General features: G+C 40.0%; 2 protein-coding genes and 1 long non-coding RNA gene across 3 annotated transcripts; 1 reads left to right on the top strand and 2 right to left on the bottom strand.

Moving 5' to 3' along the window:
* Positions 1-2,073: 2,073 nt before the first annotated feature.
* On the bottom strand, positions 2,074-6,510 carry LOC107767514 (chloride channel protein CLC-b-like). Its single transcript, XM_016586547.2, has 6 exons — positions 5,884-6,510; positions 5,583-5,783; positions 5,244-5,421; positions 3,980-4,512; positions 2,560-3,709; positions 2,074-2,401 (listed from the first exon to the last, which is right to left on the bottom strand). Exons 1-6 carry the CDS (start codon positions 6,072-6,074, stop codon positions 2,294-2,296), a joined length of 2,361 nt encoding a protein of 786 aa, XP_016442033.2. The 5' UTR covers positions 6,075-6,510; the 3' UTR covers positions 2,074-2,293.
* On the top strand, positions 2,941-4,779 carry LOC142171563 (uncharacterized). Its single transcript, XR_012701273.1, has 2 exons — positions 2,941-3,080; positions 3,178-4,779. It is a non-coding gene; the product is annotated as an uncharacterized LOC142171563 (long non-coding RNA).
* A 17,351-nt stretch (positions 6,511-23,861) lies between the features above and the next one.
* On the bottom strand, positions 23,862-26,224 carry LOC107767513 (small ribosomal subunit protein bS21c). The gene is made up of 2 exons (XM_016586546.2): positions 25,768-26,224; positions 23,862-24,185 (listed from the first exon to the last, which is right to left on the bottom strand). Exons 1-2 carry the CDS (start codon positions 26,175-26,177, stop codon positions 24,074-24,076), a joined length of 522 nt encoding a protein of 173 aa, XP_016442032.1. The 5' UTR covers positions 26,178-26,224; the 3' UTR covers positions 23,862-24,073.
* Between the last annotated feature and the right edge of the window lie 755 nt (positions 26,225-26,979).

Genomic DNA, 26,979 nt, shown 5'->3' on the forward strand with positions numbered 1-26,979 from the left:
GTGCCATGCGAACTAATCCTGATATTTAAGTGGAGAATAATAGAGCGACCGGCTCATTATCCCCGAGTTTCACTGGTTGGGATTGGTCCTGAGGACTGGACCCAGATGGATTTCAAGTTCATCAAAAAACAATTATCACTTCCCTGTTAAAGTATCATAAGATGAAAACTTATCATTTTGGGGAGATTTCTCGCAGGTAGTAGCTCTCGGCAGTCACTCAAGGGATCTGACAAGGATTGTTGCATTAAATTGTTTTTGTAATCGTAGTTTAAACATATTTATTACATCAAGATGAACTTTGAAGTTAGCTTTCAGTTAGCTTTCCAGCGAATTCAGATTATGATCGGTGGGGATCATAAGAGATGGTAATGGTATTGTCATGTGGAATCGAATATCTGGCCTTCTATGTTACCATACAATCTGTAAGTGCTGCCATTTAGTTCCATCAAGTTTACTTTAGGTGCTAAAGATGCCTTTATTATCCTAAAGCTTATGACAAACCATTATTCATGCAGGATTTTTCATCTGCTCTAGTTAGGAATGGCATTTGGACAAAGCCTGTCTTTAATTTCTTCCATGGAAGTTGGAACACAAATGTTTTGTCTTTCCCTTCGTTGATCAGGTAGTCCTTGCATCTGTGCCAGCTAGAATTTGATTGCATCTCATGTGGACTTACCTTTGCATCAAAATGAGGAAACTGAGCACTAAGAACTAATAAAACAATACGGAATGTGCATTCCTTCATAGAGATTTTCAGTGTAGAGGAGACAAACTGATAAGAAATGGGCTTGACGCCCTGCCATTGAAGAAATGGGAAGGAGAATTCTTCTTGTTAACTTAGATGTAAGCAATACCTATGTGATACGAAACATATATAAATTTTTGCCTTTGAGTTCCAACCCCACGCTAACCATTTGAGCTAGCATTTTTCTTTTCTCACTCTTTTGCTTGGAGAGAGAGAGAGAGAGAGAGCTGAAGAAGGATCTCGGTTGCAAGCTGTCTTGTGCACGTGATACATAGCTCAGTAGCTGTACTTGAACAATGATGATCCTTTACAGTGTCTTTAACAAAATTCACAAAAAAATGCTATCCGTATATTTAGAAAACTGTGATCATCAAAACTCAAACATGAAAAACTTGCTCTTTTTCTGCTGAGCAAATTGATTACTTTTCTAATTGTAGTTCCATAAGCATTTTACTGGAAAAGAAGCCTTCAATACTTACATAATATCATATTACTGAAAAATAGACATTGAAACACTTTATAAATTAAGGTCAAATTCATCAAACAGTTAACTTTAAACATTTACAAACAATTAAACTTCAGTCGTGCCTTTCTCTTGATGTCTCGCCTGGTCAAATTGAATCATGTAATTTGAGATAGACAATGCAAAAAGAAATTGAGAATAGCTATGAAACTAAAAGTCACCCATAACAGCGGTAGATATCAATGAAAGGAAAGACATAGCAGAGGACCAAGAAGTTGGAAGGGCATCTAGAGCGTGAATTTTACGAATGAAAGTGAAAGAAACACAAATTCCTCCAATTTTATAGGGTGCAACAGATAATATGCTGAAATTTTTAACGTTTCCCCTTTTTCTAATCTAACATCAAGCTTCTTTCTTATTGTACTTGCATATAGACTTGTCTGTTATTGGGGACCTATGCGTTGTATCTCTTGGTGCATAATAAGTAGCTGCTTTGTCTGGGTGCTTCATTGTTTAATCTGCTTCTATGATCCTTTTCTGTTTTTGGAGCACACCTACCTAACTGTTGCCCAAATCAAAGAAATCAATGTGGCTGCATGCAGTATTGAGATTCTATGCTTAAAAAAGGTAGAGGATACAACAGCAAGAAAAAGAAATCTGGCGAGGAGGAGGGAGCTTTTGAGTATTTCATCTTCAAAAATTGTGTATGGTTGAAGTTTGTATTCGACTCAGGTAACTTGCAAACAGAACATTACTATGGACAAATCTCTATTCAAGATAGTTTTCATAAATGGCACAAGATTATATCACATAATTGCCGTTATTGCGTTATGTGGTTGCATTGTATGAACTATGTTTCTCTGCATTTGTACTGAAAGGATGTATATATAAATGATTTCTTATGTGTGTCAAATAATTCATAAAAAATTGCTCTCTTCAGGTATCTCTCTTCCTATAAAAATTGAGAAATGATGGAAACTGGAAACTACAAAAAGAGAAAGTAAAACAGAGAAGGAAAGATCTAAAGGAATCTGGAAAAAAATATTTCATGGAAATTGACTGGTATCTGTTTTTTCTGGAGAGATTCAGTTCCCCTTTTTACCGCTTTTTGACTTCTCCAGATGAGGGAAGACACTCAAAATGTTGTGGGCTCTCAAGTCTTGCCTGGTCAAGATTCCCACCACCGGAGATACCTACAAAAGGAGCACAAGTGTGATGTAAGTAATGCTTTTATCACTTACTAACGTAAAATAACTTTGCCACGATATGACTATTTCTGTGCATCTTAATACTATGATAGGAGGGAGATATTTGCATAAGAATAATAACTGAAATTTGCTTATAATCTCACCCCTGCTGCTTGGTATTTGGGTACAATGAGCATGTGGCGGAGCCCCACCTGCCTGAAAAGCACCATTGCCTTAGCCACTGACAAGCTTTCTACCACAGTATAAGGGGTTGTGTTAGTCAGGGGATGCAAATCGACATACATCTCCATTTCATCCTTCGTAACTACCACATCTTCGATCTTACCGCCCCTCTCAGCTAAATCAATCCAGGTGAATTTCTCTCTCACTTCCCACTCCTCTGTCCTTCGTCTTTCATTAAGGAACCACTTTTTCTTGAGAACCAAAAGAAGGTGAGTTCTTAGGACAAGACCGTGCAATTCAGTTGCCCCAACTGGCAGACCCACCGGTGGCACCACTCCTTCATCGACGACAGGGAATCCGTTATATGTGGTGTTCTTCAAGACCTCGACGATACGTCCCACCTTCTCAACTCCACAAAGTGTAACTACTGGTGGCTTTACATCAGCAAGCTCACCAGCAGTGATATTTCTCATCCATGGCTCCGGGTTGGCATCCAGGAAAGGTAGACCTTTCAGTTCCAATATTATTTCATAAATACTTAGGTTGAAGCAGTCTCCTACACTTTTGGCAATTAGAAGAACCAGCATTGTTATTGGCAGAAGGAGAAGATTGTTTGTTAGCTCAAGAAATATGACGCAAAGAGAAACAGTCATTCTCATTGAACCAGCCATAAGGGAAGCTGCTCCCAGAACGGCATACAGCCCTGGATCAATTTTTGTATAAGATCCCATGGCAATGGCAAGCAAGCGACCATAAGCTGAACCCATGAGGATGATTGGAAGGAAGAGACCAGATGGCACAGCAATCCCAAAAGTGATGAGTCCCAAGATACAATACAGAACGAAGTAGATAATAAGAGACGTAACATGGAATTCACCGGGAGTGTTTATGGAGAAAATGTTTCGGACTGCATCATCGTTGGTTGTAAGGAGAAGAGTAGCGAGATCATTGTAATAGCCGTCAGGGCAGTTGAACTGCTTGAAGTTTCCTGTACCTCCAGTGCCAGGACAAGACCCTTGAAGTGATGAATCACAAGGCTTGCATTTGGCCAAAAAAGGAAGTCCATACATGCAAATGGAGGTGAAAAGGGAGACGCTCAGAGCGAGAAGAACCTTATGTAGTTTTCCCTTCCTGCAAGATAAAAAAGGATCAAAGTTTGAAAGTCAGGATTTTACATCTATAGAGTAACTTTTTTTGGCAGTTAAATGTGATAAAAAGACCATGTTTGGATAGGAATTGGGATTCAAACTTAAAAAGATGCAAGGCAGTTGGATCAATGTCTCAAGATGATTCTAATCCAAGTAAGCTCATTTTTGTGTGGATATGCATTGCCTTTTAAATATAGAGAACCAACTGAATGTTTGATGATCCAGTTGGGAATGTGGAAGAGTTGGTGCTTACTCGTTGATGAGATTGTAGAGCCTCAGAACTTTGTGGAGGACACAATTGTAGAGGCTTCCCAAAAGTCCGCCTATGATTCCAATCACAACAACAGGGATGATGTCCACAACATGGTAGCTAACACTGACACCACTCACATCAAACATGATAAGCCCTCCTCTTCCAAAAAGTCCACAGTTGCCAGATTTGCAGTATTCAATGAAGGCCCTCAGTATCACCACCACAACTGCCGTGCTGAAGAAAGTTCTCCAGAGGAGTGCACTTCTCCACCATGTTGCCACTTCCTCTAAAGCAAATAGGACACCACCTACTGGAGAACGGAAAGCAGCACACACACCTGATGATGACCCACATGTGATGAGATCTCGCCTGTCCCGATCGTTGTTGAAGTAACGGAGCCAGCGCCATTTGAGCCGGTAATTATCTGGACCACCTTGACCTAGTAAGGAAGCAAAACAAGCGCCAATGTGAACCAACGGCCCTTCTTTTCCAAGGTCTAAGCTAGCAGAAACTGCTGCAATGCTTCCAATGATCTGTAAGTGAAGAGATTAAAGATTGTTTAGGGGGAAAAAGGAGTTGGTAAGTATCATAATCTACTTCTGATGAACTTCACTTTCACTTTTACGATTCAATCAAAGGGAAAGCAAACATGTCAGAATCTCTCAAAATTAAAAATTTTATAGTACAATTACAAGTGGAAATTTGTGATCATAATTCTTCATTTGTTCTTCTGGACACAACTGCCTTAAAATTGTGAACCTTTGCCCTTAGTCTGCGTGTCTCTACATATGTGCTTTTAAGTATATGTATTTTTGTCACTTCCATTTATTTTCATGATAGGGCAAATTCATGTTAGTCACCAAATAGCATATTCAATTGAGACATATAAGCTGAGTCTCATGGAAGCTATTGTATTTTAATGGTGGATGAGAAAACAAGTTACAGTGACAGTACCAAAGGATTGAACTACTGGAAGTTCAAGAGTAGATTAGATACCACTGATGGATCTTCCTTGCTGGATGAGTGCATTCGATAAAATTCTCTTTTTATTCTTAAACAACTTCCTATCTGATTACTGAAAGATAGATATCACTTCCCAAATGAGATTGAATTCCATAAATATGTAGGCTAAAAATGTGTTATTTGCTGCTATTCTTTCTATTTATACATCTAGGTCAACAGGATCTCAATACTATACTGATGGCGTTATAATCTGCCTGCTACCTGAATTGCCAGCACTGATAAAATTGGGTGCGTGACGCACCTTGACAAAAAGTGTGGTTGCTCCGTACATGTTGGGAGTATCTACACCGTTGAGATAAGCTTTGATTTCAGGAATTCCAGGCCCTGCAGCAGTAGGCGCAAAACACACGCAGAGAAGGGCAGCTATCAAAGTGAGCACAAAATTAGCACCCGCAAAATATGCAAATCCCACAAGGTACCTGTAACCATTGTTACAATCTCAATTATGAACAAATCAATAACATAATTCAAGTCAAATAAGTGATCTTTGATCTTGTTCTTAGTCATTAGCTAGTGGAATCATATTGAAGAATTATAGTAGCCTTTATGAATTGCTGATCATAGGGAAAACATCACCAACCTTCTATCCTCGATATAGTTCACAACAGCTCTAAGTTTGTAGCCAGCAATGTTTTCGATTGCAAGATTGATAAGGGAGGCTGTCACTCCTGTAAGAAGCCCGACCAAAAATGCCAGTGTCCATTTCAAGAATACATACTGTAATACTTGAACTCTGGATCTTCTTCTCCAGTCATGCTTGAAGAGATCATTCTCGTTGATCCTAAAGCAGATACACAAAATTAGGACATCCAATTTCTGTTGGCCCATTTATAAAGAAAAGCTATACTTGATCTAAAGATAAGATTATTAGTTGTTCTTACTCATAGTCTAAACTTTCAATATGGGAGACCTTAGCTCCAACCAAGGCAAATGGACTGGATGATAGTGTTCTGTTTCTCTTGAGGAGAGGCTGATGCAGTGAATTGCTCTCTGGATCTCTTTCTTCTTCATTCTGTTGTCTGTCCATGTTATTAATCGTTGCTTCTTCTACTAATCGAGTTGGCTCCTCCATGCTGGATAATATAGAAAGATTGAAGAAAATTGCAGAAGCACCTCTAGTTCTACTGGTTGGTGCAGAAGAAGAAGTAAAGAAAAGAAGAAGATACCAAGTTGTTTTATCTGGTTATTGGGATTCAAAGGCAGAGAGGAGCAGGAATCATTTTGGTTGTTTTCATATCTAAGCTTGTCTTCTTCCTGTGGGAATATTGCACATGAGCTGATAGATTATAGACACAACTTGGTGTTTTTTAAATACCAGATAATGGTTACTCCACTTGGTTGGAACATGAAAGGTATCTTGGTATTATATTAATTTTAGGATGAATAATTGTCGGGTAAAAAATTTGAAGAGGGAGCTTTTCCCACTTAGGCAGTTACTGTACATGGTCCATTTCCTAATGGGACAAAAACCAGGAGACGTGGAATTTTGCTGATGCTTGATTACAAAGATCCTTGCACTGGGGCCGTGGACGGGAGTTAGGTATGTAATGATGTCTGTTGTAAAGACAATCTAATCACAGTCAACACGATTTTTTCTTTAATTTACACTTACTATGAGTTACCAGCAGGCATCAGCATCCACCCGAAAGTAAAACTATTTTAACGTGAATCATACGTATAACTATATGATTAGTTTATTAGTCATGCAACAACTCAACCCTACTAATGATGTTGTTTGATTTTGATCTAAAAATACACGGCTTTAAAATGTGTTACAAGAATTTACAGCGTGCTTCTTATATATTCAAGATTTTTTGTGTTTTGTTTCACAATTATTTAAGGTTGCACATGAAACGATTCTAATGCCATATGTAACAGTGTTGCATACTAGTAATATTTTGCATTGTGCTTAAGCAAGATCTAGAGTTTGCTTTTGTATATATCCAACGTCTCTTCGATATTTTGCGAATATAAAATTTACCTAGGTTGTTACAATTCATTATATTAATGTTGGGTAAATAACATTGAAACTCTGAGTCTCAAGGGATGAGTATATCAATAGCTATAATTCAGTGTTAATTATCGATTTATCATCCTCCTTTATTTTGATCTGATTGAAACGTAGTAGTAGCATATATGATTTTTACATGGATGGAGGAAAATCTTATATCATGAGTAGCAGTAATAAAATCACTTTTGTTGTACGCTAATCAAGTTCAATGATTAACTAGAAGTTGCGAATTTAGCCACTTTTTGACACTCTCAAACAATTGCATTATTTAATTTAAATAAAAGAAAATAAGTGGCTAAATGGTGTACACCCATGGGCCATGTGGTCTCGACCTACATAACATCGGAGCTGTCCAATTTGACAGAGAAGCACCAATCAGTCTCTTAGGCATTTGACATGTCAGGATTAGATCCAATCCAACGATGGAAACAAAAAATGGCTTTTCAGATTACTCAAAAGTCATCTTATCCGAACCTCAGTTCCCATATTTTATTTTCTTTCTCCAAAATATTGGTATTATATGGTACAAAAATGGCCTTTCAGATATCTAATAAGTCATTTATGCAAATTGGTATGGGATAGATGGGGGTGCCAATCAATTCAACAGATGATTGGAGCTCCAGAAACATCTCCCAACTCTTTTACTTTAATCCCTTTGATATAAAAAAAAAAAAAAACTGGATATCACTAATCCATAACATAGCTAAATAGGCACAAAATTAAACAAATAATTCCATAATATAGCTAATTAATCAAATAAGTTGGTCCAAATTCCAAAATAAGTGTTACTTTAGAAAAAGGAGACATTAATTATTTTTTCCAAGGTAATCTTATTCCAATGAATGATATATGCTTCTATTTTCTATAAAATCTGTCTAACAGTAATTCTTCATTGTGAGTAATATTAGTAATTAATGTTAAATGATTTTCTTGACCATAAATAAAATGAAAAGCAAAACCACAATCACGAGGTCACGAAATGCACGTAGAAACTCGAAATTGCCAGATAAGTTATTGGATCAGACGCCACGACAAGTGGTGGCCCTGGATCTGTTTTTAAGCTTCAGGGGAGCTTTTTCTCATGAGACTCGTCTCCCTCTCTATCTTTACAAAAAAGTAAATTAATTGCCCCCCACCTAAAACTGATAAGTTAAACATTTCACTACCTGAAAATTCATGTTTTTTTAAATTGTCTTGTTATGAACTCCAACTCAATATATTTCGACACAATTGTTATCCAGTCGAAAAGGTAAAGTGGATAAAATAAAAATTTTGTGAAGTTATGATATTTGTATAGTTATAAAAAAAAATTATTAAAGATAAAGTGGGTAAAATAAAAAATTTAAAATTAAATTATTTTTAAATATAGAAATGTGTTATTTCTTTTGGAACAGACTAATAAAAAAAGTGTGTAATTAATGACAAGAAAGAACAAAAATGTCATAGTGTTACTCATAGAGAATTAGAAGTTCATTTTCTCCCTACTTTTCGAGTTTCTTCTCCTATACTCCGTCTATATTCAAGGACGTCAATCAATATCTCTTCGTCGAAAATTACAATGTGTAACAAGATTAATATTTTTATGTATATATACTATATATAGTAACACTTTCTTAATTTCTTTGTGGGTTTACCCTTTTATATTTTGATCACTCTTAATGAAAATATAGATTTTGCTACTAGCAAAGTATGAAATTTAAGAAAGCAATTATATCTTACTTTATCTTGGTTGGTCATATTCTTTTATCGTCTTTATTAGCAAAGTTTAGTGTAAAGGAAAAATTTAACCAAAGTCTTGTTCATACTCATATTCTAGTAACTATAGTACCAAGGATAACAAATTTCAATAGCTGTTTGCACAGTACCAAAAGCTTTTACCTTATACACGATCCGGTACCACAATAATAACATCTATTATGTTCTGAACTAGTAGTGGCGTTCCAACAGAAGAAAAAAGAATAATAGCGATGTTGAACAATATTGATGACTTGTAAGCTGCGACTTACAATAATAGCGATATTGAACAATATCGAGTCGCCAATTATTGATTATTTTCTTTTGACTATGTATCGGGACGTGGGTATGTCCAGAGATGGAATGTTATGTTTACAAGGCTTTATTGATAGCCATAAATCATATATATTTGTGTGTATGAATAAATTAAAGTCTTATTTCGTAGTTGAAAAGATAAGAAAATTACATATTGTATCGTATATATTTGTGTGTATGAATAAAGTCTTATTTCGTAGTTGAAAAGATAAGAAAATTACATATTGTAAAATACTTTTAATGATGTAAAGTTTTGTGAAAAATCAAAATGAATAATCTATATAATATATTAAGAGTAAGTTTGAATATTTTAAAAAAAGTATCTTTGGTCTAACTTAGGCTATCAGTATTTAATCTTTCTTTGTTAGAAAAGCGAAAAAATATAGATGTTATCCAAAGTCCGTCGGCTTGGACGGTTACGTTCGCAATCCCCACCATTTCTAATCTCAGTTTAGGTGGTTGCTTTACTTCCAGTTTATCGTAATAAATACCAGAACGTATTGGGGAAGATATACTTGTATATAAAAGAAACTGATTGAAAAATGTCTATCCATATTATTGGGTGAAGGAAAGAAGAAAAAGAAAAAAAGCATATCCAAATAATAATAGTGGTTTATGTGGCAACGACCAAAAACAAGGGTTAACAATTCAACTGTCAAGGAAAATAATGCCATAGAGAGCAAATTAAATCACCAAAGAATATTGTTTACCCTTTAAACGGATAACAATTAAATTTGTACGCGGTTTTAAGGATATGTAGATCGATTCAACACAAATAATTAAGAATATTAGATAAATGAGTTAAAGACAAAATGAATAATCAAATCAATTGTAACGTTACGGCCTAGCTCGAACTTAGGTTGAGCAGTAGTTTTGCCCTCGATCGGACCCTTGGTACGAAGCCAATTGTGAATGAAGAACAATAGTAAAATAAGAACTTTGCAATAGTTAGAAAGCAGAAAAAATGAGTTTGTATTGCCTTGGTTTGCGCGTTACAATGTGTGTTGTCAAAGAAAAAGTTTCCATTTATATAGTAGAAGAGTTCCATCCCTAGTACAAGTCTAAAAAAGATAAAAATCTCCCTTTCTCGCAAATTACTGATCCGTAACCGACATTGGGCGAGATCTACGATATGATATCCGGTTAGGTACGGATATCACGGCCCTATGTTAGTTGTACGCAACTGTTTGCCATATCTCACGGGGTCCTAGAGCTCGTTTCGGGTCCGGGGAGCGTTGTTTTATCACGCCCGACGATGAGTCCATTGTTCATCTTTCATGGATCTCGGTACGAAACCTTGATTTTAACCTCGTGTGTTCGTGCCCTCCTTCCGTCTTCTTCACCGGGAAATCGGGGTATGCATTGCCCCTGATTTTACCCGTATACAGATAGTCCCCTCGTTTTTCAGAGAGTAGGTTTGCCTGATCGATGGGAAACGAATAGATGAGCACCGATTTCTTCCCTCGTACAGTCGTATGTAGTAACTGAGATGACGGGTAAGTCGAAACGTCCCGTCAATCGCCTCGGTCTGACTTCGGACACGTGTCAGTCATCGGCTGGTTGTCTTCGGAATTGAAACGTTGCGCATTAATTGCATTTTCCCCTATAAAAGCTTCGACCTTTTATACTTCTTTCGCTTTCCGAGCCTAGCTTTTACCTTCGAATTTTCAAATCTTCATACCCTGCTTCTTGGGCCTTCATATCTTCATCTCTCATCTTCAAACCTTCATATTTGTTCTTGGATTTCTAGACCAGATCTTCATATCTTCATCCCACCTTCAAACCTTCATAATCTTTTCTTCAAATTTTCATATTTTTCCTTCAAGCTTCATCCTTTCCCAGATCACGATGGCTAAACTTCCAAGTCAGTGCCCCAGCAGGCTGCCCCTTCATCTTCCCACCCGATCATAGATGCCAAGGTGGCCACTCCCGGAGGCTGCTCTATTGGGGATGACTTCAAGGTCGAGAAGGCCTCTAGCCAACAAGACCGGGGTAAGGGAGCATCAAGATACATATGCTTTGTCACCGAAGAAACACTACCCGTAGTCCGAGCGGACTGTAAGTGGGAGGGCAAGGACGTGGTAGTCCCCGAGGCCCAATGACGGTATAACTACTCACGTGAAGGGGTATCTGAGTGTTTATACTTATCCCTTCACACTCGCACGTGTAGATCCCGTAGTTCTTACTTTCTGCAAGAGGTACGAGGTGTGCCTTGGGCAAATCCACCCATCCTTCTGGAGGATTGTGATCCTCTTGAGCCACTCCGTAAACAATATCGAGTCTCCCTCGTTCACCCTCGACCACCTACTCCGCCTATACAATCCCCGAATCTTCCAAGGGGGACTGATCAAGCTCGTCCACCGAGCAAGCAAGGCTCCTTTCTCGAGCATTGACAAGGACCAGGACCAGGACCGAAGTTGGCAGGGGAGGTTCGTTCGGGTGAAAACTGAATACCTTATTCCCCCCGAGTTTCTTCCATTCCCGGAGGAGTGGAATGCATCCCATAAGTATTGTCTTTCTTGGGTATTTCTTCTTTTATTTCTTTTTCTCATCATTTATGTTGTGGTCGTGTAGTTGTTGCCTAAGTTCTAGATGCAATCCCCCAATTCAAGGAGTGGATCGAGGTGATTTGTAAGCAGATGCCATACTCCGAGCGCGCATAGCGCAAACTTTCGAAGGGCAAATGGGAGGTCGTTCTCATGGGGAGGTTCTTTCCTGAAATAGTTACCATCATGCTCCTAACTTATATAGTGCTAACTTTTCCTTTTTCCTTATAGGTCTGCCTAAGACCACTAAACTTAGGCCGCTTGATGAGGACGAGGATCCGCCTTTACCTGCCGAGCCCTTCGGCTCGGGACAGCCCGGGGCTGCCGCAAAGAAGGAGAGAAGAAAAAGAAAAAGTCCTCGAGTTCCCCGGACCCCGAGGGGAAGAGAAAGAAGAGGGCGTCCACCCGGGCCCGGAAGCCCAAGAAGAATACCAAGTCCAGGGCACCGGACCCTGGCTATCTCTACCGGCTTAGGGATAAGCCCGAAGGAGACGACATCTTCGTCGCACATAGATCGAGCCCCACTGGGGAGCAGGTTACGACCAAGAAAAGAGACAAGGAGGTCGATCCCCTTCAGGTTCGAGAACCTAAGGGGGAGATGGAGGTTGTGACCTCCCAGGAAATCGCTCCCGTTCCGAAGGAGGCGACCAGTTTCATTGACATTATAGAGGCGTCCTCCTACACCGAGTCAATGCTCGAAAAGGCCCAAGCGAGCAAAGAAAAGTCAAGTGAGGGAGTGCAGGGTTCGGATGATCCCCTCAACTCCTTTTTCTACGGCATGGACATGCCCACATTGGAGGATTTTTCTGTACTGGGTCACCTGGAGATCCCAAAGAAGGACGTGCCCTTGGAAGCTGGCGGTCCGAGTTCGAGCCCAAAACTGGTGAAACAATTTCCCACATTGAGCTTGGACCCCGGGCGCAAGAGAACAGTCGTTCTCATAGTCCCGGAGGATGCTCGGGTCCTATCGGCTCCGGTGGGCATAGCCAGCTACCTCCGATGCCTGGTGACCGAGGAGGACCAGGCAAAGATAAACGAGGTGGGCACGTCAAGTCTTTTTAACGAGGCACATCAGGCGCTGAACCGGGTAAGGTGCCAACACTTTTATACCCCTTTATGAATTCCACTTAAGTTTTGATGTCTCTTGCTACTTTCGTTGTTTTACAGGCCTCAGTGCTTTACCATGAATGCTTCCTCTGGTACCTCTTGGAAATCAGCCAGCTCGGGCTCGAGCTCAAGCTCAAATAGCAGGTCCAGAAGAAGGACATGTAAAGGCTTCTCAATGAAAAACAGGAAGAAGAGCTTAAAGACCTCCCGATTCTCCAGGCCGAGCTGGAAAAAGCTCAGAATGAGGCATCGACCTTGAAGTAGGAACATGCCGACCTGGTTGAAAAGGTAAAGGTCTTTCAAGCTAAAAATGAGGAGCTAGTTGTGGTGACTAACAACACAACTTCGCAAGTCCAACAGAAGATTGACCTAATCGACCAGCTCCGGGCCGAGATGGACGAGGTCAAGGCCATGACCGAAGGGTGGAAGGGCAGGATAGATCTGCTGGCTTCGGAGAAGGAAGTGGCGAAGGCGGAGCTGGCATCGGTCGAGAAGCAACTCTGGGTGGCGAAGGACAAAGCCGATAAATGGTCTCAACTGAATGAAGATCTATGAGCATAACTGAGCTCGGCTGTCGCAGAATGGTATGCCCTCAGAAGATAATATGCGGCACTGAAGTCCAAATTGGACACAACCTCTACTGATGTCAAGGAAATGGTGGCCCAGTACCAGGTCGATGTTGAGGCAGCTGAGACCCGCCTAAAGACAAAGACTGAATACATGAAGTGGCTGTCCCGAAGAGAGACCCTCGAAGAGATCCACGCCTGAGGCTTCGATTTATCGGCTGAGATTGAAGAAGCTAAGGAGCTCGAGGCCAAGGAAAATGAGCTCTACGAGCCTGAGGGTGTCGAAGACTCCGAGGGTTCCGATGCCTTAGTATTTTTTCAGTTTTTTGTTTTTCCTTATGTATTTGTTTTTGTTTATTTTGAGGCCATTTTATTGCGCCTTTGTAAATATATTTTGGAATATATGAAATTTTCCCTTTCTCGCAATATTGCATCTTTACTTTTCCAGCATCTTTTATCCGTGTATTGTTGTTGGTACCTTAGTATAGAATCAGATGTAGTTCTGGGATATTCGTTTTTCAGAAGTTCGAACGAAGCCCGACTTCGATGCAATTTTTTTGCTCGTGGCTTTGGACCCTCGATGAAACTGTAGGTTCCCAAGATGCTTAAGTGTTTTTAGACGATGCTTTGGCCGTGGGTAACCCTTTAGTAGGTTTTGAATTTTTTTTGTAAAGGCTTTACTTTCTGGTTACGGGCTTCAGACATCTCTGAGCCATTTTTAAGGTGGTCATAGCCTTTTGTGTTGGGCACCACCTAATAGGTTTGGTGCCTCCAGGATTCGGTAGCCTGGGTCATTCGAATTTTCTTCGGGCGATAGTCCCCGATTTATAATATGATTAAAGAGTAATTGAGTCTGTACCTTAGCAGTAGTACCACTTTAAGTGTGCCACATTCCAATTGTTCGGTAGTTGTACGCAGTCTCCCACTTCGAGTTTGTACGAACATTTGCCGGTTATTCTGACAAACCCGATATGGTCCTTCCCAGTTCGCTCCTAGCTTTCCCTCGTTCGAGTTCCTAGTGGGTAATGTTACTTTCCTCATCACCAAGTCCCCGACTTCAAAGTGTCGGAGGCTGGCTCTTCGATTGTAATACCTTTCTATTTGCTATTTTTGGGCGGCCAACCGGACCAGGGCGACCTCCTTCCTTTCATCTAATAGTTCCAGGTTCGTGATCATGGCCTCGCCGTTTGGCTATTCTGTCGCATATTGGAACCTGAGGCTTGGTTCTCCCACCTCGGCCGGTATTAAGGTTTCGACTCCATAGACCAATGAAAACAGGGTGACCTCGGTGCTAGATTTTGAAGTCGTATTGTACGCCCATAGGAATTCTGGCAGGATCTCCTTCCTTTTTCCTTTCGCAACGGTCAACCTCTTTTTCAGGTTTTGAAGTATGGTCTTGTTTGTTAATTATGCCTACCCGTTCCCACCAGGATGATAAGGTGTTGATAGTATCTTCTTGATCTTGTGATCTTCAAAAAATTTACTTACCTTGTTGCCGATGAATTTCTTTCCATTATCGCAAACGACCTCGGCCGGTATCCCAAATCGACATATTATGTGAACCCAGATGAAGTCAATGACTTCTTTCTCCCAGACCTTTTCAAATGCCTGAGTCTCGACCCATTTGGAAAAATAATTGGTCATGAATAATATGAATTGAGCTTTACGAGGTGCCCATGGTAGGGAACCGACAATGTCTTTTCCCCACTTTATAAATGGCCTCGGGGACAAAATCGAGTGGAGCATTTCTCCCGGTTGATGGATCATCGGGGCGTGTCTTTGGCAGTCGTCACATTTCTGTACGAAGTCCTTTGCATCTTTCTCCATCTCGGTCCAGTAGTAGTCGGTCCTAATCAATCTCCAAACCAAAGATTTTGCCGTCGAATGGTTCTCGCAAGTGCCTTCGTGAATTTCTCTCAAGGCGTATTCGGTCTCTCCCGGTCCAAAGCATCTGGCTAGCGGGTCGTCAAAGGTTCTCTTGAACAATGCCCCTTCGACCAAGCTAAATATGGTAGCCTTGGTGCGCAGGGCTCTCGATTTTTTGGTATCCGAAGGCAATTTTCTGATCTTCAAGTAGTCTATATACTTGTTTCTCTAGTCCCAAGTTAGACTTGTTGAGTTTACTTCGGCGTGGCCTTCTTCTATCACCGACTTCATGAGCTGTACTACTGTTCCCGAATTGAATTCATCGGCATCGACCGATGACCCCAAGTTAGCCAGAACATCGGCCTCATAGTTCTAATCTCGGGGTACGTGTTACAGCATTCATTCCCTGAATTAATGCAGTGTTACCTGTAATTTGTCCAAGTACCTTCGCATTCGTTCCTCTTTTAATTCGAACGTTCCGTTAACTTGGTTTACCACGAGGAGAGAGTCACACTTGGCTACGATCACCTCGACCCCAAGGCTTTTAGCTAATTCTAGACCTGCAATCATGGCCTCATACTCGGCCTTATTGTAGTCAATTTCACAGTTTTAATAGATTCCCTAATTACATTTTCTGTAGGCAGTTTTAATACGATGTCGAGTCCAGACCCCTTCGTGTTCGAAGCACCATCCGTAAAAAGGGTCCATATTCTCGAGGTGGTCCCCGAGGTCAACTGTAATTCCCTCTCGACTTCGGGTATTAAGGTCGGTGTAAAGTCAGCCACGAAATTTTATAGCGGTTCAGGGTTGATACTCGATATCGTACCCACTAATTTTGACGGCCCATTTGGCCAACCGGCCCGAGAGCTCGGGTTTGTGCGTGATATTCCTCAGCGTGTAAGAAGTTATGACACATATGGGGTGGCATTGAAAGTATGGCTTTAGCTTTCTGGAGGCGTGTAGCAAAGCTAGCGCCAATTTTTCCAAGTGAGGATACCTTGTTTCGGCCTCGCCTAGAGTTCTGTTGATATAGTAAATACGAAATTGCGCACCTTCTTTCTCCCGAACTAAGATTCCACTTACTTCCACCTCGAAAACTGCCAAGTAAAGGTACAGTTGTTCATCCGCAGGGACTTGACTAACATGTCGTCAATATAAACTTCCAATGATTTCCCTATATGTTCTTTGAACATCCGGTTTACTAGGCATTGATAGGTGGCACCGGCGTTCTTTAATCCGAACGGCATTACATTATAATAGTAGGTGCCGAATTTAGTTATAAAAGAAGTCTTTTCTTGATCACCCAAGTCCATCCGGATTCGGTTGTACCCGGAATAGGCATCGAGAAAACTGAGTATCTCATGCCCGGTTGTCGCGTCGATCATCCGATCGATGTTAGGCAAAGGGAAAGAATCCTTGGGGAAAGCCTTGTTTAGATCTTTGCAATCTACACACATTCTTAGCTTATTCCTTTTTTTAGGCACTACTACTACTTTGGCTAACTAGTCTGGGTACTTAACCTATAGATCCTATTTTAAGGAGTTTGGATACCTCGTCCTTGATGAATGCATGCTTGACCTCGGACTGCAGCCTCCTCTTCTGCTTAACCGTGTTGGAAATTCGGGTCTAAACGCAACTTATGAGTGGTTACCTCTGGTGGGATCCCTCTCATGTCAAGATGGGACCAAGCGCAAAACAATCTATTTTAGCTTTAAGAAAATCAATGAGTTTTCGGGGGTTAACCCCGTGCCCAGGTATACCTTTCGGTTCGGTAGGTGTTTGATTAATGACTTACTCCAACTTTTCAATCGTCGATTTGGTGATGTCGGTGTCATCAGGAGTTATGAACGATCTCGAAACTCTGTAATCATCCTCCTCGTCTACTCCTCGTTCCTCCGGTTCAGTCGAGATCGACATCGGTAATTGCTATTTAATTTTTTCCTTTCTAGTTGGCTCTGTGTTCTTTGATGTCGAAACCTCAAGCACCAGGACTACCTCATCGATTGCGAACATTTCCTTTGCGGACGACTACTTTCTGTAGACCGTCTTGACCCCTCCCGGTGTAGGGAACTTCAGTGCCTGATGAAAGGTTAAGGGTATCGCCCTCATGTTGTGAACCCACAACCTTTCGAATAGGGCATTGTACCTCATGTCCCATTCGATCACGTAGAACTTTATCTCTTGGATCGTTCCGACGGTGTTTACTGGCAGGGTTATCTCCTCTTTAGTGGTTTTACATCCCATGTTAAATCCGTTCAACACCCGGACTGCCGACACTATTTGATTGTGCAACCCAAATTGCTCTACGACCCTCAATTTGATGATGTTGGTTGAGCAGCCTGGATCAATCAACACACATTTAACTCAAGATATATTGATAAGTACGTATATTACTAACGCATTGTTGTGAGCTTGTACAATGCCCTCGGCATCCTCATCGTTGAATGAAATGGTCCCCTCCGGTACATAATCTCGGGTGCATTTTTTCCTTGTGATAGGTACTTTAGTGCGCTTTATCATTTGTCCTTGGGGAATCGACCCTCCAATCAACATGTTGATGACATGCCGAGGCTCCTCTTGTTCAACCTATTTGTTGGTGTCCCTGTTCCTAAAATGATTTTTGGGTCGATCACTTAGAAATTTTCGGAGGTGCCCGTTATTGAACAACCGGGTAACTTCTTCTCTTAATTGTCGGCAATCCTCGGTCATGTGGCCATGAGTGCCATGATACTTACACATCAAGTTAGGATCTCTTTGGGTAGGGTCGAACCGCAATGGTTGGGGCCACTTGGTTTCCTTTATGCGTCTGATGGCTGATACGATGATGGCAACATCAACATTGAAGTTATACTCTGACAATCTTGGAACTTCCCTACCCCCGAGCGGCCTGTCGAAACCATTTTTGCTCATCAGACCACGACTACTTGGTCCTCGATTGCCTCTCTTTTCGTTCCTTGGGGGTTGACGCTCGGACCCATTTTCCTTTCGATCAGCGCTGTATGGTTGGTACCGATCCCAGACAGGCCTTGGCTCATGATCGACAACTCTCTTGGACCTGTCATCTGCCTTGATGGGATAAACAGACTCAGAAGGGGCTCCAAGTTGGTCATCCTCGACTCTGAACTTTGACTAGTACCTATTGTGGACGTCGGCCCAAGTTACCGCCTGGCACTCTACCAAATTTTGTTTTAGCTGTTATGAAGCCAAGGAGCTTCATGGATTAAGTCCTTGAGTAAATGCTTGAACGGCTTAATCATCTGCGACCGGAGGCAAGTCCATCTGTTTCATCTGGAACCTCGACACGAACTCCTTGAGCATCTCGTTGTCTCTTTGTTTAACCTTAAAAAGGTCCAACTTTCTGGTCTTGACCTTGATGACCCTGACATGGGCCTTCACGAAAGCATCTACAAGCATAGCAAATGAGTTAATGGAATTTGGGGGTAAGTTATAATACCATATCATTGCTCCTTTGGACAAAGTTTTTCCAAACTTCTTCGGTAACACCGACTCGATTTCATCATCTTCCAAGTCGTTACCTTTGATTGCACATATATAGGAGGTCACTTGCTCATTCGAATTCGTGGTTCCGTTCTATTTTCGGATGTCAGGTATACGAAACCTTTTAGGGATCCGCTTCGGTGCCCTGCTCGAAGGAAAAGGCTTCTAGATAAACTTTTTGGAATTCGGCCCCTTCAATATCGGGGGTGCTCCCGAGATTTGATCGACCCTAGAATTGTATGTTTGCACCTTCTTGTCATTGGTTTCAATTTTCTTTTCACCTGATTCCACCCATTTCGTTAATGCTTCAAGCATTTTAATTATTTCAGGATTGACCCCGAACTCAGTTTCACCCGATCTCTCGGTGATCTGGTCATTCCTTCGGATGTTCTCTCGGGATGGTTCGGGCTCAACTCTGCTGGGGGGCATGGCTTTGATTCTACAACTACGCTATCGTTGTATGTTAAGCCTGCAATATTTCGAAGATTAACCGTAGGCTAACCCCATTGCCTTCGCCTTCGGACGCTTCTCAAGCCGTTGGTCGGGGTCCTCCACGAATGTTGTTTCGGGATCAGTTGGCAGGTTGACATCGATGGCCACCTATGAATTAGCATCGACCGTATCATTAACTGGGACTCCGTTGGGATCAGCAGGAGGTACCTCGTTGCTAGGAACCGGATTGTTATTTTCGCCATGATGGACAGACTCATCGTCAACGTTCAAGTGGGCAGACTGAGAATTTGACATTTTTAAACTAACCTGAAATTAAGACTTTAAAGAACAAACGTAAAATAGAGTGTGTTATGGAGATTTGTATCAAAGCACCACTATTATCCTTAGCCCTACGGTGGGCGCCAAACTGTTACCCTTAAAATGGATAACAATTAAATTTATATGCGGATTTAAAGATATGTGTATCGATTCAACACAAATAATCAAGAATATTAGATAAACGAGTTAAAGATGATGGTAAGCTATAATTGTGTGTTTTAGTTACTTATTGCACATTAATTTACTGCACTTTAATTGAGTTTGAGCGTTAATCGCTAGTTCTTTGTATCAATTGTGTGTTTTATGCTTTGTAGGAGTGATCCCGAGCTATGTAGATATTATGGAATGAATTCAAACTATTATGGAGCTTTGAAGTCTGAGTAAAAGCTCAAGGATTAAATTGGGATCGTGTTCAGGGATCAACGGACAGTCGTGCACTTAATGAGAGAAACAGAGAATCGAGCAGGGTGCCACTCAGGTGCGCGAGCGCGCAGTGGGCACGCAAGTGATGCAGAATACCATCCAAAGTGCATGGCTATATGCGCGAGCACACTCCCAGGTGCGCGGCCGTGCACGTCCTATTTCGGAAAAAGTCCTATTTTGCGAAGGAAAAGGTGTGTTCGTTTGGGCCCGACCCTACTTAGTTTATATAAACGGAAAAACGACATTGTTCATCTTTCATGTGTTTCGGTACGAAAGGCACCTAGCCTCGATTTCAACCTCGTGTGTTCGTACCCTCCTTCCGTCTTCTTCACCGAAAAATCGGGGTATGCGTTGCCCCCGATTTTTCCTGTATACAAATACCATGGCATCTTAGAACTTGCTGAAACACGCCAAGCATTAGAATACCCTCCATTTAGTTTAACAACTCACTTCTCATTTCTTAATTGTTAAAACCATTATTTGATTGTTTAAAACTATATCTCTTCCCTTTTAAAAACAATTAAATATATCCCTTTTGTTGTATTTAAATTGGAAACGTGGATGTGCGTAGTGTACTTTTTTGTTGCGATTTCTTTTGTACCCCTTTATTCATTGCAATGACATACAATAAGCCGTCCAAATTAATTCTCGTGAATCGACTTGGAACTGTATAACCCAATATTTAGATCTAAGTTTTTATACGATTAAAGTTATCTAGGTTTTTATACGATTAAAGTTATAGAGAAAGAGGTTAGTCAAAGTCAATATCAATATTCAAATAGCAGATCTTATAATTTTATTAACAAGAGTGAGTTGCTCTAGTGGTGAGTACCCTCTACTTTCAACCAAGAGAATGTGAGTTCGAGTCACCCCAAGAGCAAGGTGGGAAGTTCTTGGAGGGAGGAGTCGGGGGTCTATCGGAAACAGGCTCTCTACCATAGGGTAGGGGTAAGGTCTGTGTACAAACTACCCTCCCCAGACCCCACTAGTAGAATTATACTGAGTTGTTGTTATTGTTGTTGTAGATCTAGTAATTTTATGAAAAACATTATGCGTGTGTTGTTAGATAAGAATGTCTTAGAATAATAATTGAGCAATAATGGCTTAAAGAACTTGAAAGATAGCAATAAATGACAATAAATGAAACAAGGTTCGCCCGACAAGGGTGAGATTTTCTACTGAGATTTTTGATAATGATGGATGATGATAAGCAATTGAATATTTTGATTTTTTTTGGATCGGGAGAGAAGGATAGAGGCAAATAAGTATAAAGGTAGAAATTATATGTATTCAATAAAGAGAGAATCTTTATAGAGAATGTCAATGATGTTTTTTACAAACTATCCGTTTTCTAGAACTACATCTCTTTCTATTTATAAGGGTACATGGGCCACAAAACCCTAGAAAGTACAACAAAGAGAATATTCACTAAAATATTCTTTTAGGAAATCTAAATCCTTAAACTAGTTGTTACTGCATACTGAGGACATGTGTTCATCCTCGTCCTCGTCTTCTGCCAAGCCAACTCGTCCTGGACTTGCCTTCTTTACATGACCTCGACCTTTTGGAGTCGGGTCGACACATCATGACGCCGATACATCACAACTTTCGAAGGCTTTATCTCTATTGACCAAGTCCAATGTATGACACGAAGTTTTTCGCTTGTACATGAACCACCACACATAAATTCTTTAAGAAAATAGGTTTGACAAAAATAACTTTATTGATTTTTAAATACACTCGACTTGCCTTATTATTTTCTGGACGACCCAAAGGATATTAACACGAAAAACACGTTGTGCATGTCACATCATATGCAACTGCCCTCTTATAATTTGGTCTAGTACTTCTTATATATCCAACTCAGATTTGTACGAGCTTGTATAGGAAGTTAGTATTAGACAATGAAAGTATATATCGAACCATTTTGATAGAATAAGCAGTTCATAATTCACGTATAATAATAGCTCAAAGATATATATAAGTCTCTCTATAAACTTTTCACCGTAGAGTTAATTCTGCTGCAACAGGTTAAAGTGTTCCACTATTGAGTTGTCATACATGCAGTAACCCGCTAACTACAAAAATACAACACTAGGGTAGCGGTAGAGCTATGTGCAATGAAGGGGTTTCAATAAAATTCTTGTCATGATCGAAAAAATCTGCTGAACAAATGGGATAATAAGAATATTTTGTATTTATATAAATTGATTAATCTCCTTTAACACAATGGAAGCTTTTAGTGCAGCGTCAAGGTGGTTTCAAAATTGTTTTAGCACTATATATATATATATATTTCCCGCTTAAGAATATGAATAAAGAAAGAGAAGGGGCCTTATCATGGTTTGTGAGTTGCGACTTGCAATAATAATGGGAATATTGAACAAAGTCGAGTAGCCAATTATTGATTATTTCATTTTCACTCGGATCTGGACCTGGATATGTCGGTCTTTTTATCTTTATTTTTTTGATCAATAGAATGATATATGAAGGCTGTATTGACTACCACAAAATTTTATTTTATTTTATTTTATTTTATTTTCTTTGTTAAAAATAGTAGATGTTATCCGAAGGCTATCCTTTTGGACGGTTACGTTAGCAATCCCCAGTACTATCCTAATCTCAGTTTAGTTTGTGGCTGGAAAATTCCAGTTTCTTGTAATACCACAACAATTAGAGAAGATATACTTGCATATAAAAATAGAAGTTGATTAAAAATGTCTATCCAAAGTCGTTGGAAAAATAAAAAATATGTGAATTAATTGCCAAGGCACTCTCTAGTTTGCCACGTAAATTAAAGTCAGCGACATTGTCTATGGCATCTTAGAACTTGCTGAAACACGCCAATAATTAGAATACCCTATATTTAGTTTAATAACTTATCTAAAACCAGATCTCTCCTCTTTTCAAAACAACTAAATGTATTCCTTTTGTTATTTAAATTGGCAACGTGTTTGTACATGGTCTTTTTCTTTGTTCGTTTTCCCTTATGGTCATTGTAATGGCATATACTAAACCGTCCAGGATCTTGTGAGATTGACTTTGAACCACCACATATAAATACTTTATAAAATAGCTTTGAAACGAAAAGTTGATTTATTTTTCAGATTTATTAGGGTAGCCGTCTAACTAATTTCTGGACGCCCAAAAGGATATTAACACGCAAAAAACACTATGTGCAGTTCACATTCTGTTCAACCGACCACCTAATTTAGTACTATTGTTGTTCTCATTTCTCTGACTAGCAGAACTCTGGTTCATATGAGCATATAGACCTTCTTGTCCTTTCTAAAAGCTCTTATGAACACTTTATGATCTCCTTCTGCTTAGGCAAAAGACCATATCAGCATTGGTACCGAATTCATCCGAACCTAATCCGAACCTAATACTTTCGACGATGAGCATATATTTATGTTTAAATCCAATAAAATTGTGAAAAATAGTAAATATGAACTCATAATTTTAAAGATACAATGGTTCAATACTAATAACCTTCAAGGTTGAAACAATTTTACTTAAATTCTAGATCTGCCTCTGACCACTCCACTGGAAGGCTATAAACGACAGAAGTTCAAAGTAGAACACTTAGCTCAGGCTGTGCAGAGGAACATCACTAACTCCTACTATATCCTTGATGTTAACTGGAACACTAATGTCGTTTAACTTCAACTCAATTTGGACTGTTGTAACAACAGAAAACAAGTATTCTTCTCTCAAATTCATTCTCAGTTTCAATATTCTCATTTTTCAATGATCATTTGCTTGTGCTAAAAGGGGCAAACAGTATCATATTCGAAAAACCAACTGCGCATGTTATCCAAATAACATGCTGAGAGGATCAAGTAAATATCCCCTAGGATAATTTTGCAGATTTATCATCTCGCTCTGGCCAGGACAGAGACTGTTAAGTCCATCATAAATACTGACAACATTGTTAACTTGCAATGATGTTCACTCTAATATGTAATGTGTTCTCTCCTATCAACTAGTAGTTGAAATAGTAGTTGAAGAGATCAAAAATATGAAACAGCAAGCAGAAGCTCGTACACTATGACGCAGGCTTAACAATTACATCTTCATGAGCATATAGTACCAAAGGAATCAGGTAAATGCAGTTGGAAAAATCAAGGAAAATGATTCCCGTGGGGAATTACATGAATAGATTCTCTCCAAAGTGGAAATAAACCACATTTCTACAGGACCCAAAAAAAAGGAAAAAGACACTACAATAAAATTAATAGGGAAGACCTCCATCAGGAAGTTCCCAGTTATCTTCCCCTTCGTCATCCCTCTTGTTTTTAGATGCCTCTTGCTTATCATCTGAGAAATTTCTTGGTGGGCCGCGTCTGTTCCAATAGAAGAGACGTAAGAATGATAGAAAATTATATAGTAATTAAAAATGGATGTTATAAAGTTTGCAGTTAAGTTATTTATCAAAAAAATTCATAAGTTGGATCATGATCATAATTTATAAATATCTTCTAAACCATAAAACTAGAAATTGTTGATATGAAAGGGCTGATGGATCAGAGTCTCATTCTAAATCACTAGCTTGACAAAGCTCAGCAATTCGACATTTTGTGGATGTCAAAACTAGCAACCAAGGAACCAAAAGCTAATAAATAAAGGATGCATAGCCTACTTCTCTTTCAAGCTTGAAAGCACAGCACTTTATTATCAAGAACCAGGCTTTCGAGCAAAGACACCCTACCACAATTTATATATAACAAGGAGCTAGTAGAATTCGCTTCTACTGCCACAGACATAATATTGAGGCCTTTAATTTGACTGGCAATACCAATTTGAAGCTGTATAACTGCTGAGACTTTTAAGTTACCTTTATAGTTATGACATCATAGACTCCCCATGACAAAGGTAAACTAATGAGGACAGGTCAAAAGTAGGTTGACAGGCCTTACAAAAGGGTTGCATATGATACCTTAGGCAAATCTCACGACGAAAAGAGAGAAAATTAATGTACTGTATAACACAGAGCGCAAGTTCACATGGTAGGCGCGCATTAGGGCTCAATAGCGTAGCCTATAGGACAGATCTGTGAAGTCTATTGACCAAAGCAGACAATATGTGTCATGGGTCTAGGTTGTGATACTTCGATAGAACACAAGACAGCTTGATAAAGAAATGAATTTTGAACCTAACTCAACCCAAAAGCTAGCTCAAGAGGTGAGACTGCCCAAGATCATATAAGGAGACCAAAGGACCTACGCCCCACTGATGTGAGATATCCAACATAGAGGACAACATAATATAGGGGCCATACAACAGATGAAACAAGAATTGGGTGAACCTGGCTCTGATACTATAATAAAGAAACGGACTTCAGACATAACTTAATCACAAAAGTTAGCTCACGAGGTGAGGATTGCCTGAGACCATATAAAGAGACCAAAGAACCAACATCTCATCGATGTGGGATATCCAATACCCCTGGCAAGCCCAGGCCTGACAACTGGAGCGTGGACAACATAATATAGGGGCCCAACATCAGGCGAAACAAGAATTGGGTAAACCTAGCACAGGTACCATGATAAAGAAATAGAGAGCCTAACGCAACCCCAAAAGCTAGCTCAAGTGAGGATTGCCCGAGACCATATAAGGCAATGAAAGACTCAACACCCCACCGATAACTTAATGATTAGAATTGTGGCCCAAATAGAGGGAACACAACTAGATTCGCACCGAAGCTAGTTGATAGATTTGAATTAATACAAACAGCACATTCAACTAACCAAAAGGACTAAACCTAGTTCAATTACATACCATCCTAGCAAAAATACCCACCTTTGCGATAAAAAGTAGTATCGAACACATTTCTTGTTAATTAACGGAGAAGAAAAGCAAAAGCACAAAGGGGTTCAAACACCGATTTGAAAGGCAAAATGGGAGGAAAGGGTATAAGAGAAGCACCTCTTGCGGTTGCGTTTAGCAGCCTCACGTGACTTGCGCTTCAATTTGTCGTGCTTGTTCTCGAAATATCTCCTGCGCTTGCATTCCTGTATGACTCCAGCTCTCATAACCTCCCTCCGAAACCGGCCGACGAGCTTCTCTTCGTGCTCATTATCATCCACAATTACCTGAACATTGTACCCCGACCTGAAGTAAAGGGTGTTTGCATTAGCAAGTGAGGGGCAAACGACGGTCGTAACATCAGAATTAGAACACGATAATGGTAACGGGTATTTGTGATTGTTGATAGGTGTTGAAGAAGAGAGGGAATCAGCGAAGGGAAGAGAGAATTGGAGGGGGGCAGCTTTAGGGGGTGGGGGTTTGGAGGGGCTGAAGAAGGAGAAGAGATTGGCTATGGGTGAGACTGCCATTTGAGAAATTGGAAATGAGGTTGTGGCACTGAGCCAATGTTTCCTTTTGGATAGGATGATGCTCCTTTTTTAACTGTGATAAATTGATAAATTCCGGTGACATCAGCTAAAGTGAAAATATTTTTTCGAGCTTATTTTTATTTTTAAATATTATTATTTGGAGATTTTAATATTTGTTACTATTTAATATTTTTCAGAAACTGAAAATTCCAAAAATCAGTTTTATGTTATGAAAATAATTATTGTGTATGTCCATTTATTACTCCGCTATAGTTAATCTTCCTGAAAAAGATTATGCATTTATTACTGATCATGATATGTTGTGATTGGACTCATCTAAGGCTACAAGATTTAAAATCTATCAGTGAGTATAATTCTGCTATGTTCAGAATTATTTCCCAATTGAAACTATGTGGTGATAATATTACTGATCATGATATGTTGGAGAAAACTTTCACTACTTTTCATGCCTCGAATATGCTCTTGTAGCAGCAATATCGAGAGATGGGATTCAAAAAGTATTCTGAACTTATCTCATATCTTCTTGTAGCCGAGCAACATAATGGGCTATTAATGAAAAACCATGAAAGCCGACCTACTGGTTCTTGTCCATTCCCTGAAGTGAATGAGACGAACTTCCACCAAGCTAAGCGTGGAAGAGGACGTGGCCCTAGCCGTGGTCATGGCCATGGTCAAGGAGAAAACTCTAATCATGATAATAACAATGCACCAAAGAACCCTCCTCACTACCAGCAGTGGAAAAGGAAGGAACAAAAACATGAAGCGGTGCAAGCAGCAAAGC

The sequence above is a fragment of the Nicotiana tabacum genome, chromosome 17 (genome assembly GCF_000715075.1).
Source record: "Nicotiana tabacum cultivar K326 chromosome 17, ASM71507v2, whole genome shotgun sequence".
Classification (NCBI taxonomy): domain Eukaryota; kingdom Viridiplantae; phylum Streptophyta; class Magnoliopsida; order Solanales; family Solanaceae; genus Nicotiana; species Nicotiana tabacum.